The sequence below is a fragment of the Dipodomys merriami genome, unplaced genomic scaffold (genome assembly GCF_024711535.1).
Source record: "Dipodomys merriami isolate MVZ:Mamm:240054 unplaced genomic scaffold, mDipMer1.0.p SCAF_698, whole genome shotgun sequence".
Taxonomy (NCBI): domain Eukaryota; kingdom Metazoa; phylum Chordata; class Mammalia; order Rodentia; family Heteromyidae; genus Dipodomys; species Dipodomys merriami.
The window spans coordinates 488,844-505,859 of NW_027206288.1; the positions used below are offsets into that span (position 1 = coordinate 488,844).

At 40.4% G+C, this 17,016-nt stretch overlaps 1 protein-coding gene across 1 annotated transcript in view; it reads right to left on the minus strand.

Annotated features, from left to right (window-relative positions):
- Positions 1 to 4,062: 4,062 nt before the first annotated feature.
- The window catches only part of LOC138816410 (vomeronasal type-2 receptor 116-like), a 33,480-nt gene continuing 20,526 nt past the window's right edge, over positions 4,063 to 17,016 (minus strand). Inside the window, exons 7-8 of the mRNA XM_070006130.1 lie at positions 5,894 to 6,002; positions 4,063 to 5,000 (exon numbers count right to left, since the gene is read on the minus strand). Coding sequence (XP_069862231.1) covers positions 4,063 to 5,000; positions 5,894 to 6,002 — 1,047 coding nt within the window. The remainder of the gene's footprint in view (positions 5,001 to 5,893; positions 6,003 to 17,016) is intronic.

The following is a 17,016-nucleotide window of genomic DNA, read 5'->3' on the forward strand; positions in this document are numbered from 1 at the left end:
TGCTGTCAGCTTTTGTACTCAAGGTTAGCATTCTACCATTTGAACCACAGTCCCACTTCTGGCTTTATTTTCGGGTAGATGGAGGTTAGTTGGACATAAAGGTGTCAGAGGTTTTCCTGCCCAAACTGGCTTTGAACTCAGATCTCAGCCTCCTGAATAACTAGGGCTAACAGACATGCGCCACCAGCGCCAGGCTGAGTCTTGTTTTTATCACCAATATGTATACTATGTATTGCATTTGATCTTAATATTCTGTCTCTAAAAGAGTTGTTGATTTTAACCTCCTTTGCTTTTTCTTGTGTGTTTGAGAATCTGGTCTTCTGTACCTTCCAGCAAGAACTGTAATGTAAAAGTGTGTGACTTCATTTAATCATGATTGTAATGCAACGTCACTCTTTTTTTGTGACTCACATGAAATTAAGGTGATCAAAATCCAGGGACATCATCCTATGGAACTGTGAGTGGCCTCAGACCACTCATATCTCTTCCTTTGTCAGTGAATATTCACTATAGACATGCATAAAATACATGTATATATCTACTATGTACTTCCGTGGGAAACTTGCTACCAGTTTGAGTGGCCTACTCTTCTCATGACCTATTATTTAATTGAGTCATAAGCATTTGAATGTTCTCTTGATTTTTAATGCCTTATGATCACTAATGTTAAAGCCAGAACTTCACCAAGATGATGATGGTTGTACAACATTGACAGGATGTCTTAAGGACTGTCTCTTGTCTCTTTTTCCTTACAGGGAGTTAATAACTTGCTGATGGCTACCAGGCACTCTCACTTCTTCATAGTTGATATTGAGGAACTCGTATGTTGTGATGATTGTTAATTGAGTGCTACTTAATGGGTAAGCAGTGCTTTACACAGCAACAGTAATCCAACCCCATTGATGAAATCATTCAAATCAAGAAAAAAAAATATATAACATGAACTGCAATAGAAATGGGAATATTTTACCATCTCTTGATAAAACATTAACAATTTATAAATATTTGCTAAATAGTATCACTGTATAAAGGAACATACAATTTTAGCCAATACATTATCATATTTCCAACTTAAAACTAAATAGAAGCCCATTGTCAGTATATAATCCCTTGCCTATTAGAAGTACAAACTTCTAAAGGTTAAATGAGCAATAGCAAACAGCTAGAAAGACTGCCGTTATGCAACCATGTCTTAAATAGTCCTGTGTTCCTTAAAGATGTATAGAACCAAATAATTCAGTCTGTTAAAATTAATGTATAATGCATTTCTTCAAAAAATATAGTGCTGGAAATATAACATTTTTGTTATCAAGAGATGTAACAACATCAATTAATGATATAAAATGACAAAATGTGTATACATCCTGTATGTTTAATATTTTAAGTGATTAAACAAGAATAAGTTGAAAAGTATATCCCGCCATGGATAAGCAAACTATTAGGAATCTACACTTCCCTCAGCTATTACTCCTAAATCCAATTATTTTGATATACAGTTGAAGTGTGTTTTTGTAGAATGTGCAACACATTGTTGCAATTCTACGACCTTAGAGAGAGGGAAACAAAGGAAAGGCTGGGGACCGGACACCACCACAGCCACCAGGGCAGACGGTGGCCACCTGCAGCCCCCAGTCTGCTGACACGCGGTGGATGGCCGTGAAGTGAGGCCTTCAGAAGACACCTCCACTGCGACGAGAAGAAACATGCCCCAAAGCAGCAGTGAAGCGCATCAGGCGAAAACCCTGAGAACCAAGAAGCAGCAGATAGAAAACTCAAACAGGAGGTGATGGTAGCTCAAAGATGGTCATCTAGGATCCAGAATGCCAAAAGTGGCTGCATGGTAGAGGAGGAAGAGGAAGTCATTCTGACCGAGTTGTGCATTCTGGAACCCAGATGCTTGCTTCAGGGATGTTTTGGTGGAAGGGACCCATTTTCATTAGACTTTTTTGAAGACCCATTTGCTGACCTTTTGGGGATCAAACGGGTCGTGGAGGAAGTGGGAAGCAGGGCGAAGGCTTGTGTCACTCTGCCTTCCCGGTTTCCTTCACCTGGGTTTGTGGGTCGTGGAGGCCTCTACCTCGCCCCCGTCTCCTCCGTGTCATTTGGCCATGGTGGGATGGGCAGCTCCAAGTCCACACCAATGTCCACTAACACAGTTAATGGCAGGAAAAGAGCTACCAAGAGAACACTGGGAATGGCCAAGAAGAGTAGAAATTGAAGAATACGGTCGGACAAGTCCTTGCCAATACAGAGTTCAAGGTGGGGCAAGAGGAAGAAGCAGGAGCAGAATAAGGAGAAGGAGAAGAGGAAGCTGACCACAGGAACCTCGAGCCCACCTGTGTGCCCTGGGTCGCAGCTTCTGCCTGACTAGATGGCGATGGCTAGCACGCACTCATGGATTGGCAGGGTCAAGGCATTGCAGGTGGCCTGGTAGATGTTTGGGACACAGCCTCAACTCATTACTTAGATCTTCTCCAGCACTAAACCCACGAGCGTGTTCTTTGAGTGTCGCAAGGTTCTGTCTTGTACTTTTTGGCTGATATTTTGTAGTGGTGAAGTTCAGGAAGGTACAGCCGGAAGCCGGCCACATCTCCGTACCTGCACCTTTCCCATGGTGGCATGGTGTTATGGCAACTCACCCCGTAATTTAAGGGTAACATAAATCATCAGTCCTTCTTTTTGTCCACAGTAATCTGACAGCACACTGTTGGCTATCTTAATTGCTTCACTTTTAAGATCATTCCTGTAGTTGTCACTCTCTCCAACTCCAAATTTGACTGCTTAAATTTTGCTAAATCTCATCTTTCTCAGATGTGTAATTGTTCTTAAGAAGGTTTTGCTCACTGATTCTGTCTCTAGCTTTTACAGGTATGGCTTATGCTGGGGAAAACCAAGCTGGTTATTCACAAACACACACACACACACACACACACACACACACACACACACACACACACACACACACACGTATGCAAAATAACCAGCTGTTGGGCAGATGCTTGACCTGAATGCTTCAGTTGCACACTTAGGTCCCTGAAGACGACGTCTCACTCTTGCACAGTCTGTTGAGCTCTGTCCTTGACTCACTCCCAGACCGTCGCTGCTTCCCCTCTTTTCCTCCAAGCACCGGTGGCTGTGTGCTCTCTCGTGCCTGTCCCTGTCCACACGGCCTGGGTCTCTCCACATGTGCTTTTTCCCCTGGGAAGTGGTGAGGGCGTTTAGGGTGTCGCACACCACCATGGGGAGATGCTGTGACATCCCTGTGGTGGAGGTCCCGGCTGTGCCTGGCTCCATTGGACGTGGTATGGCAGTCATGCTGGGGCAAGTCGGTATTAAATACATGTGGAAAATGTGACCTTCAAGGCACATGAAGAAAAATAAAAGTAACAGAGAGAGGGAAAGAAAACCGAAACAAAACATATTGAAGAATATTGGCAAAAAACACACGTAGGAATGTAAATACACAATTATCAAACAAAGTAAGCTCTACAAAGTATATAAAAGCCTGGAACTTCATCATGAGGACAATATTAAAGGATTTCATTGAGGATTAAGCAGCATACTGATGTGTAGGCAAGAAGCTAATGTTCTTTAAAATTTAGAAAATACCATAATTCTAGCTAATCTAGGAGCGAAGATGTGATTATCACAGTATGAAGCCAAACTGGGCAAGAAAGTTCATGAAAATGTTATCTCGTTAACCACCAAAGAGCCAACAGTGGAGCTGTGACTTAAGTGGAAATGCCACAGTTTTGAGTAAAAAAACACAAACAACAAACTCAGAGAGAGTACCCAGAATTTAAGTTCAAGCCCCAGTACTGACACTAAATAGGAAATTTTAGGCAAATGGTTAAGAAAGCAATATTAGAAAACAAGTCAACAGAGAAAATATAGTAGTTGACATGATGGGATAATAAAACATATAGAGAATAAATTTCAAATTTACTTGGCTCTGGCTAGAAAAATGAGTAAGAGTCATTTATTCATCGAAGTTATTACAACAATATAAACTAATATCTGATGGGAAAAGGAATATATTTGACCTAACATGTAAGTTTCACCTTAAGAGGGTGTATTTCTCCCGGGATGACTTCTGTCCCGGAAGCCAAGCAGAAAATTTCTATCTGGTCTTAACAAGATAATGTAGCACTTGGGGGCAAAGATACACCCCAGTAGTCCTGCACTAGACACCAAGATGGAGAAGATCTCTACAGCCACCATGACCTCCCCCTTGGCACTGTGGTAGACAGGCAGAAAAGTGAGCCAGACAATGCAGAACAACAGCATGCTGAAGGTCAGGAACTTGGCCTCATTGAACGTATTAGGCAGGTTCCTGGCCAGGAAAGCCAAAGTGAAGCTGACCAGAGCCAAGAAGCCCAGGTATCCCAGGACACAGTAGAAAGCAGTGAGGGAGCCCTTGTTACACAGGATGATGAGGTGGCCATGTTCAGAGTGTGCATCTGTGTCAATGAACGGAGGAGAGGTTCCCAGCCAGATTCCACAGAGAGTCACCTGGATCAGGGTGCAGATGGGGATGATGAAGTTAGGAGCTCCTGATAGCATAAGCCACCTCATCCTTCTCCCTGGAGAAGTGACCTTGAAGGCCAGAACCACAGTTACAGTTTTGGCCAAGACAGCAGAAACAGCTACAGTGAACACAACTCCAAATGTGGTCTGTTGTAGAATGCAGGTGCTGGTGTTGGGACGGCCAATGAAGAGCAAGGAACAGAGGAAGCAGAAGATGAGGGAGATAAGTAGGATGTAGCTGAGAGCTTGATTATTAGCCTTGACAATGGGAGTGTTCTTGTGTTTCACAAAGACCCCAAGAACAACTGTTGTGAGTGTAGATAAAGAAAGAGCCATGCAGGCCAAGGCCATCCCTAAGGGTTCTTCATAAGTCAAGAATCTTGCAGCTCTTGGGAGGCACTGGTTTCTCTCTGTATTGGCATACTGATGATCTGGACACTTCATACACTGCTCCATATCTAGTGAAGAATTCAAATAAACATTTATCCATTTCCAATACTTAAAAGGAAATTAGAAAGTCCCTGTCTAGAGATAATACTGACACGTGAATTCTTAGTAGCATAAAGTAAATATTAACAAGTATTACCAGACATGATCACTATTATTTTTATGTCTTTGTCATGTTCCCACACTCATTCCCATATTCTCATACTTTAGTCTGATTGAAATTCTTTTGCTTGTAATGACCATCACAAATACTGTTACTTGCCATTTCTAATATCCTATGAATAATTTTCTCTGCCTCTTCATGCTGCCATAATTCTCAGACATGTGTGCACAAGTCAAACCCCTTATTCAAAATTGTGGGTAGTAAAACTTTGCAACTTCCTCTATATTCTCTATACAATATAAATTGGACAACTGTGACCCTTCCTTGAAATTGTTATATTTGTCTCTTCTACTCACCTATAGAGGATGGAGAAATCACTCTTTGAAACTATAAAGTCATACTATGCACAACACTTTTGCCTGCATCTTACACCAAACCAAACCCAGAGTATTTTCTCCATTGCAAGAACAGTTCTAAGATCTAGGAAATAAAGATATACACGATCTGTGTTTTCTTTGTAGTCTGAAGGTAATTTTGAAGAAGATGGGGTCCTCGTGCTTAAAAAGATTTGCACTTACTCTGATAGATGTTAAGCTTACATTACTGAGTATTTGAATAAACATATATACAATAGACCAGAAAAAATTAATCTTATGCATAAATCAGAGTCCATGATGTTTTTTTCAAGAAGAATCAACCAGTGTCACAATTAGATGATTAAGTGAAGGAAGGAAGAATTTGATTCTGTAATCATAATATACAACTTTTGCATTGGCTTGCATGGATTGGGGATACCAGCAAAGAAAATGAATTTCTCACTATGGCATGAGCACGGTGTGCAATCAAAGCAACAGGCTGCCTTTTCTTCCTGAGGGGATTTCCTGAATCCAGGACCACAACTCTCACTGCAGGCAGATTGAGTAGGCTGAGGACAAGCAGATATTTGTCAGTAATTGTTTAGACTTTACATAATGCTCCAACAATCCATAGTATTAAAATACTGAATTATTAGAACAGAATCTAGAGGGGGGACTAAGATGGCAACTGGGCAGTAGGGAAACACCACAGCTCTCCCCCCCAAAAAAGAGAGTTCAAGTTCCATCGCTTAATCTCCCCAAGTGACCGGCAACAACAAAAAGACAAACACCCTGAGAAAAACAGAAGGAGGAAAAAAAAACAAAATAAGAGAGAAAAAGAAGAATTTCAGACAAAAGAAAAGCGAAGACCCCTCCCCCAATCTTTACTGGCAACACTGCTGCACGTGAAGCCGCTGCCAGCCCAGCCCAGTGGGGGCTGCCAGAGTCCTAGAGACACAGGGGTTTGTCTGCAGGTCACCCACACAGAAGCCACCTAAGGTACCGATGTTGGACCTGCTGATCGCTATGAACAGAGAAACCTCTGAGCCAGGAGCTTGCACAAAAATCCCACCCCCACCCCTCACTGTATATCTGAGCAGAGAGGTTCCATCACACCAAAGCCACTATGCACGACACTGGGAACCCCAGAGCTACAGAGGACACCCACAGAACAGCAGAGCAGAAGAACTTCAAGGAACCAGTGCTGATCCAGAGAACATAAGCAGAGACAAACCCCAGTGCTCAGTGCATGGAGGCCCCTCCCCTACCTCTTGGGCAGATGCTGGAGGCCCACCCTATGGCGCAGACCAGAACAGCATCAACTGAGACAGAGACAGAAGTGAAACATGCAGAGCGACCACCGCCCATCCCAGCCCACAACCACCTCAACTGAACTCTGATTGCAACAACAACCAATGACCTACATCACACAGAAACAGCTACTAGCTCCAGGGTGAGTACCCTACAAGGGACAGTGTATACCTCAAGGGAGACCACAGCTGGTGGGAATCCCCAGACCCTGACCCAGCCTCCCTATCCCAACATCTGGACCACAGGACCCACTAAAAATGGGAACTTTCGAGAGCTTCATCAGCCCATGGAGCACACACAGCTGGCCAGGCTAGAGCAAGAGTGCCCCTGGAAGGGACATTAAATGCCCAAGCCAGGAACACCGCCATTGTGTCAAGACAACCAACAGTGGAAGAAATTTGAACTGTGTATTCCAGGCTGCATAACCTAGGCAGGATACACAACAGCACAGGTCCAACCGGCATGCCCCAGGCTAGGGGCTGGGACCAGGCCTGGGAATCCAGTGCCTGAGCAACACAACAAATTCCTCCCAACTGAAGTCAGAAGCTGAGCATATGCCTCAGCAGAGGGGAGAAAAACAGGGAACTGCACCCCTTGGGAAGCACGCCTGTGACAGCAAAAGACCCGAGGGGTCAGGACAAGAGAAGCCCAATCCATACCAGAACCTGACCCATATATTCTAGGCTGGGAATTGGACAACACAGGCCATAAGCATCTGATAATAGTCATGATCTTAGGCTGGTAAGGTGGCTCAGCAGTAGAGTGCTGGTCTTGGGTGCATGAGGCCGTGGATCTGAATACTCAGCAACACATAAGCAGAAAGGGACCGAAATGGTGCTGTGGCTCAAATGGTAGGGTGCCAGCCTTGACCTGTAGAACTGAGGAACAGCACCCAGGCCCAGAGTTCAAACCCACAACCGGCCAAAAAAAAATATCAGGAGCCCATAGCAGACTCCAACATCTGGAAGAGTGCATCCAGCACATCCGATCTTGCCAAGAGCATCTGTAGGAGAAAACAGGAGCAGTCTAGGCCATTCAACCTTCTAAAGGCAGGAACTGCCAGTGATCTACAGCAGAGAGCCAAGAACCCCTATGTGGTTCAGACCAACAACTGGAGGTTGGCTCCCAACAGAACCGAAATCAGTTACAGACTCTCTACCAGCACAGAAACAGCAACCAAGCAATGACAAACACCTATTGAACAAAACAAAATTTCAGATTAGTCTCCAATAATCCCTGAATCCCCTGCAAAATCACAGAGAAAAATTACAAGGTTTATCAATACCCAGGATAGCAAGCTATCACCAAAAGCAAGCAGCCAAGCAGAGGAGAGCTCCAGTGGGAGCAAACAGGAATGGAAGACAAAAGCTACATCCAAGAGATGCTGTAGGCAATGACTCAAGAAATAAAGCAAGAAATAGACCAGAAATTGAAAGAGCACAGGGTCGAAATATCGAAAGAGATGCAGGATATCAAACAGGAGATGCAAGCAAAAATAGAGGCAGACCACACCTCACTACGAGGTGAGATTAGCGCCAAAATAGAGGCAGTACACTCCTCATTGAAAGGTGAGATTAGGACTTTGAGAACCAATATTAAATCCATAAATGAGTCCATTTCCTCCATGCAAACCACAATGGAAGACACAGATAACAGAGAGAACGAAATGAAATGTAGATTGTCAAATACAGAAGACAGAATATACCAACTGGACCAAAAAATTACAGATATGGAAAAATCACATAAATTATGCCGAAGGGAAGTTCAAGAGTAAGCAGATAGTGCCAAGAAATTTAACCTTCGTATAACTGGAGTGGACGAAGGTGAGGAATATCAAAGCAAGGGAATGCAACACATATTCAACAAGATAATCAGTGAAAATTTCCCCATCTCAAAAAAGAACATCTTACCTACATTACAGAAGCATATAGAAAACCTAACAAGCAACATCCCAGGAGAAACACCTCTAGACACATTATAGTAAAAATGATAGGTCTGAATAATAAGGAAACAATCTTGCATGCAGCAAAAATGAAGAAGGAGTTCTACTACAACGGGAAAAAATTAGAATCACTGCAGATCTCCACACAAACACTGAATGCAAGAAAGGCCTGGGAAAGTACCATACGAGCCCTGAGAGCAAACAACTGCCAACCCAGACTGATATACCCGGCAAAGATAGCATTCACATTCGATGGAGAACTGAAAAATTTTAATAGCAAAGAAAAACTAAATGAATACATAAACATTAAGCCAGCATTACAAAGAATACTAAGAGGGGGAACACAACCTGAAGATAGCAAAAGGGAACAGGGACCTGTACCCAGACAGGCAGTAATAGACATCTAACTGAGCAAACACAGGAGGAAAGGAAAGAAGAAAAACTTAGGAAAACAAGGAATGACAGGGACCACAATGCATCTCTCTATACTGTCTTTTAATATTATCAGGCTTAATTCTCCAATCAAAAGAAAAAGAACTGCAGACTGGATCAGAAAACATGACCCATCCATCTGTTGCCTTCAGGAGACCCACTTCTCAGCCAAACATACAAACAAACTCAGAGTGAAGGGTTGAAAAGGATCTACCAATCAAATGCCCCCAGTAAGAAAGCAGGTGTAGCAATAAAGCAGGTGTAGCAATCCTGATATCTGACAAAATGAACTTTTCATTGAATTCAATGCACAAAGACAAGGACGGACACAACATAATAATACAGGGAACAATCCAAGAGGAGAATATTACTATCATCAACTTACATTCCGCAAACATTGGTGCACACAAATATGTTAGGCAAATACTCTCAAACTTACAGAATAAAATAGATCCCAATCTGATAATACTAGGAGACTTTAATGCCCCACTCTCACCAAGGGTTAGGTCTACCAACCAGAGGATTGGCAAAGAAGCTACCGAGTTAAGTGAGGCCATACTTCATGTGGAACTAACTGACATCTACCGAGTATTTCACACTGAATCAACAGAGTACACATTCTTCTCAGCAACTCATGGAATTTTCTCCAATATAGACCATATCAAAGTTCATTCAAGGAACTTAAGGAAATACAAGGGGATCAACATAATCCCCTGTATCCTATCTGACCACAGTGGAATCAAACTAGTTCTCAATAACAAAGCATACCGCAGAAATTACTCAAATACATGAAAATTGAACAGTACACTTCTAAGCAATGCCTGGGTAATGGAAGTGATCAAAGATGAAATTTAAATATTCCTACAACTCAATGACAATGAAAAACACATCACAAAGAAACTTGTGGACACAGCAAAAACAGTCCTGAGGGGCAAATTTATTGCCCTCAGTGCCGACATCAAGAAAATGGAGACAGACTAAGTAAATAATCTCATGTTGCAATTAAAACAGCTAGAAAAAAAAAGAAAAAATGGAACCTAGAGTTACTAGATGGAGCCAGATAACCAAACTAAGAGTGGAGATCAATGAAATAGAGAATTGGAGAATCATAGCCAAAATTAACCAAAGAAAAAGCTGTTTCTTTGAAAAAATAAACAACATTGATGGACCACTGGCAAGATTAATTTAAAAAAAGAAGAGAGGAAACCCATATTAACAGGATTAGGGATGCCATAGGAAAAATCACAACACATACCCAAGATATCCAAACAATTTTAACTGACTACTTTCAAAAGTTATACTCTCTAAAGAAAGAAAACCTGGCACAAATGGGTGCATTTTTAGAGTAACACAAGTTGCCCAAACTGAGCAAAGAAGTAAATCAATTAAATAAGCCAATATCCTACAACAAGATACAGGAAGCAATCAGAAGTCTTCCAACAGAGAAAAGCCCAGGACCAGATGGATTGACAAGAGAATTCTTAAAGACACTTAAAGAAGACCCTTAAGATCCGTAAAGAAGGAATAATACCCATACTCCTCAAGCTCTTCAGAGAAATAGAGAGAGCTATCCCAAACTCATTCTATGATACCAATATCACACTCATCCCAAAAACAGACAAAGACCCAACTAAAAAAGAGAATTACAGTCCAATTTCCTTGATGAACAGATGCACAGATCCTTAACAATATTCATCCATAAAAACATTAAAAATCATAGACTACAACGAGGTAGGTTTCATCCCAGAGATTCAGGGATGGTTAACATATGTAAGTCAAAAAATGTAATCCAACACATCAACAGAGCCAACGTCAAGAATCACATGATTATCTACACAGATGCAGAAATCGCCTTTGATAAAATTCAACATTCATTCAAGCTAAAAGCTCTGGAGAAAATAGGAATAGAAGGAACTTTTCTTAAAACAATAAAAGCCATTTACTACAGACTAATAGCCAATATTAAACTTAATGGGGAAAAGTTACAACCAATTCTCCTAAAATCAGGCAAAAAGGCAAGGATGCCTTGTCTCTACTCCTCTTCAATATAGTCCTGGAACCCTTAGCCAGGCAATAAGGTGAGAAAAAGACACTAAAGGGATCCATATAGGAAAAGAAGAAGTTAAACTATCCCTTTTTGCAGATGACATGATACTATACATTCACGATCACAAAAACTCCATCCCCAAACTCTTAGAAATCATAAATCACTTTGGCAAAGTAGCAGGATACAAAATCAACCCACAAATATCAGTTGTCTTCCTGTACACTGACAATGTACAAGCAGAGTGGGAAATAAAGGAAGCAAACCCATTCACAATAACCTCCCCCAAAATGAAATATTTAGGAACTAACCTAGCCACAGATGTAAAAGAACTATTTAATGAAAACTATAAACAGTTAAAGAAAGAAATTACAGAAGACACTAGGAAATGGAAAGACCTCCCATGCTCTTGGATAGGCAGACTTAATATAGTGAAAATGGCAATACTGCCAAAATTAATATACAAATTCAATGCAATTCCTATTAAAATCCCAATGACATACATCTCTAAAATATAGAAAATAGTCCAAAAATCAATGTGGAACAACAAAAGACCTAGAATAGCCAAAACAATTCTAGGGAATAAAGATAACATGGAAGAGATATCCATGCCAAACTTCAAGCTCTATTATAGAAACATAAAAACAAAGACAGCATGGTACTGGCATGAAAACAGACCCGAAGACCAATGGAATAGAATAGAAGATCCAAAAATAAAACCACAGGCCTCCAGTCAGCTGATACTTGACAAAGAGGCCAAAGACATACAATGGAAGAAACACAGTCTCTTCAACCATTGATGCTGGGAAAACTGGGTGGCCACATGGAGAAGACTAAAAGTGGACCCCAGGCTATAATCATGCACTAATATCAGCTCAAGACAGAATAAAGACCTTAACATTAAACCAGCATCTCTGAAACTATTGCAGGACAGAGTAGGAGAGAAACTTGAACTTATAGGCACAGGAAGGAAATTCCTGAACAGAGTCCCAGGGTCACAACAAATTGGAAAGTGTCTCGACAAATGGGACTACCTTAATATAAAAAGCTTCTGCACAGCTAAATCTATAACAACCAAGCCAGAAAAGCAACCATCTAATTGGGAAAAAAAATATTTACCAGCAATATATCAGGGAAGGGGTTTATATCCAGTACATACAGGGAACTCAAGAAACAAATCCCTTCCAAAACAATTACTAAATGGGAAAGGGAACTAAAGAGAGACTTCTCAGATGAAGAGATAAAAATGGCAAAGAAACACATGAGGAAATGTTTACCATCGCTGGATGTGAAGAAAATGCAAATAAAGACAACACTGAGATGCCACTTTACCCCAGTCAGAATGTCCCACATCATCAAGGCAGCCAACGACAAATGCTGGAGGGGATGTGGAGAAAGAGGAACCCTATTACACTGCTGGTGGGAATGTACACTTATACAACCACTTTGGAAAGCAGTCTGGAGGGTCTTTAGAAAGCTGAATATTGACATCCCTTATGACTGAGTCATACCACTTCTAGGCATCTATCCTGAACAACAGGAACCACTATACAAGGACACATGCACCTCCACGTTTATTGCAGCACTGTTCATAATAGCCAGGATATTGCAGAAGATCGAATTGCAGAAGATCGAATCTCAGGAATTGAAGACAGTCTAGATATTATAGAGAAAGAACATACAACCATCCAAGACAAGTCCAAGAAATATGATAGTTCTGTCCAACCCTTGGAAGACATCTTCAGAAGGCCTAATCTAAGGATAATGGGTGTAGAGGAGCAGCTAGAAACAGAAGTTAATGGCCTAGGAAATTTATTGAACAGGATCCTAGCAGAGAACTTCCCAAACATGCAAAAAGATAGGCCTATTCAGATACAAGAAACTTTTAGAACCCCAAATAGAACAGACCAGAATAGGACATACCACTGCCACATTATAATCCACACACGACCAAATCAAACCAAGGAAAAGATCCTTAAAGCTGTCAAGGAGAAAAGATTAATCACCTATAAAGGGAAACCAATTAGAATCACCTCAGATTTCTCAGCAGGGACAATCAAAACAAGAAGAGCCTGGAATGATGCATGCCATGCCCAAAAAAACAAACAACTATCAACCAAGAATTCTGTAACCAGCTAAACTCTCCTTCATAACTGAAGGCCAAATAAAAATCTTCCATAGCAAATAAAAATGAAACAATACATCTCCACCAAACCAGCCCTACAAAAGATTGTTAAAGATGCCCCACACATAGAAAACCAACAAGACCACAATAAAGTCCAAGAAACTGCATCCAAACTGAGATTCCAAAAACCATAGGAAGAACACAGTTTTTGCAGCCCACAAGAAGGTTGATAACATGGCAAGAATCCCAAATACCTCTCAGTCTTATATCTTAATGTTAACGGACTTAACTCTCCAATTAAGCGACACAGACTGTCTAGTTGGATTAAAAAACAAGACCCTTCTATCTGCTGCCTTCAGGAGTCACATCTTGCCCGTAAAAAAAAACACATTTTCAATGTTAAAGGCTGGAACAAAATCTACCAAGCAAACGGCCCCCATAAAACAGGCGGGAGTTGCAATCCTAATATCAGATAAAATAGACTTCAAATTAAAATTTGTGAGAAGAGATAAAGACGGTGGCTACATACTAATTAAGGGATATCTCCTTCAGGAGGATATTACAATTCTAAATATCTATTCGCCAAACAATGGAACACCCAAATTTATCCAAGAAACACTACTTTCCCTCAAATCCCATATAGATCCAAAGACATTAATTGTTGGAGATTTTAACACACCAATCTCCACACTAGATAGTTCAACTCGGCAAAAAGTCAACAGAGAAACTCCAGATCTAAACAGCTGCATAGATCAACAAGATTTAACAGACAATTACCAAACATTTCACCCAGCAGCATCAGAATACACATTTTTCTCAGCAGCACAAGGAACATTTTCTAAAATAGAAGACATTTTAGGCCACAAAGCAAACTTGTCTAAATTCAGAAACATTGAAGTTATACCTTGCATTCTATCTGACCAAAAGGGAATAAAATTAGAACTCAACACCAAATGCCACCAAAAAAATCCGGTATCACATGGAGGCTGAACAACACACTGTTGAATCACGAGTGGGTCATGGAAGGGATTAGAAAGGAAATTCTAATGTTCATGCTATTCAACAAAAATGAACACACAAATTACGAGCTCCTCTGGGACACAGCAAAAGCAGCACTCAGAGGCAAGTTTATAGCTCTGAGCTCCTACATCAACAAATTGGAGAGATCTACAACCAACAATTTAATGACACATCTAAACCTCCTTGAAAAAGAGTAGCAAGATAAACCCCAATCCAGTACACAGAAAGAAATAATTAAAAGTAAATCAGAATTAAATGAATCAGAATCCAAAAAATTATAGAAACAATCAACAAAACAAAGAGTTGGTTCTTCGACAAACTTAACAAAATTGACAGACCCTTAGCAAGTCTTTTCAGAAAAAGATGAGAACACACCCAAATTAATAAACTCAGAGATGAGAATGGAAACATCACCACAGAAACAACAAAGATTCAGAACACTAAAAGGGAATAGTTCTCAAAACTTTATGCTAATAAATTTGAGAACTTAACAGAAATGGAACTTTTCCTAGCAAATATTGTCAAGCCAAAACTAAACCAAGATGAGTTTAACCATCTTAACAGGCCCATATCAAGCATTGAAATAGAAACAGCAATAAGAGCCCTGCCAGCTAAGAAAACTCCAGGACCAGATGGTGTTACAGCGGAATTTTACATGGCCTTCAAAGCAGAGTTAACAACAATACTCCTCCAACTCTTCAATGAAATTGAAAGAGAGAGTTCAGTACGTAACACATTCTATGAAGCCATCATAAGCCTCATTCCAAAACCAGGCAAGGACACATCAAAGAAAGAGAACTATAGACCCATTTCTTTGATGAAAATTGATGTAAAACTTCTCAACAAATTTTGGCCAATCAACTTCAACAATTCTTCCAAAAAATTATACACCACGATCAAACAGGATTCATTTCAGGGATGCAAAGCTGGTTCAATATATGCAAATCAATTAATATTATTCATCACATCAACAGGGGCAAGAAAAAGAACCGCATGGTTATCTCAACAGATGCAGAAAAAGCATTCGACAAGATCCAACACCCCTTTATGATGAAGGTTTTGGAAAAATTAGGAATCCAAGAAATATTCCTCAATACAATAAAGGCTGTATATGACAAATCTACAGCCAGCATTATACTTAATGGTGAAAAACTAAAGCCATTTCCTCTTAACTCAGGAACAAGACAAGGATGTCCACTCTCTCCACTTCTCTTCAATCTAGTATCAAATTGCCTAGGTTCAGCAATAAGACAAGATGCAGATATAATGTTGATCCATATAGGGAAAGAAGAAATAAAACACTCCCTCTTTGCATATAACCTGATCTTGTATTTAAAGAATCCCAGAGATTCCACTCCCAAATTACTCAAGCTGCTTCAAAACTTTGTCAAAGTAGCAGGGTTTAAAATTAACCCACCAAAATCAATGGCTTTTCTGTATGCCAACAATGAGAAAAGTGGGGCTGAAATTAGGAAAGCAACCCCATTTGTAATAGCCCCACAAAAAATAAAATATCTAGTAATTAACTTAACCGAAGAAGTGAAGGACCTCTATGATGAAAACTTTGAAATCTTCAAAAAGGAAATCAAAACAGAACTTATAAAATGGCAAAACCTCCCATGCTCCTGGATTGGAAAGATTAACATCATGAAAATGGCAATACTTCCCAAGGGTAACTACAAATTCAAAGCGATACCTATCAAAATTCCAACCTCATTCTTCAAGGAAATAGAAGAGCCAATCCAAAAATTCATATGGAACAATAAAAACCCTGAATAGCAAAAACGCTCTTCCATGGAAAGAACACTGCTGGAGGAATATCAATACCAAATTTCAAAGTCTACTATAAAGCCATAGTAATCAAAACAGCTTGGTACTGGCACAAGAACAGACCTCAGGACCAATGGAATAGAATTGAAAACACAGAAATGAACCTACAGACCTATAGCCATCTAATATTTGATAAGTGAGCTAGAAAAACAGAATGGAAGAAAGACAGCTTCTTCAGTAAATGGTGCTGGCAAAATTGGTTCACTACTTGTAGAAAACTAAAGCTAGATCCTTATATATCACCCTGCACCAGAATCAACTCCAAATGGATCAAAGACCACGAAGTCAAAGCAGACACTCTGAAAACATCACAGGATGGAATAGGAGAAACCCTACGTCTCCTACGCCCAAACTGAAATTTTCTGAATAGAGACGCGGAAACACAACCAATCAAAGAAAGGTTGGACAAATGGGATTGCATGAAGTTGCAGAGCTTATGCATGGCAAAGGAGATAGCTAGCAAGATTAATAGAAAGCCCATGGATTGGGAGAAGATCTTTACTAACCATACAACAGACAAGGGTCTCATATCTATAATATACTTAGAAATCAAAAAATTAAAACCCCAACAACAAATCCTCAAAGAAACAACTACCCAATTAATAAGTGGGTAATGACTTAAAGAGAAACTTCTCTGAAGAAGAAAGAAGGATGGCCAATAGACACATGAAGAAATGCTCAACGTCCCTAGCCATAAAAGAAATGCAAATCAAAACAAAATGGAGATACCACCTCACTCCAGTTAGAATGGCAAAAATCAAGAACTCTAACTACAACTGATGCTGGTGGAGATGTGGACAGAAGGGAACCTTACTTCATTGTTGGTGGGAATGTAATCTTGTTCAACCACTTTGGAAAGCAGTATGGAGGTTCCTCAAC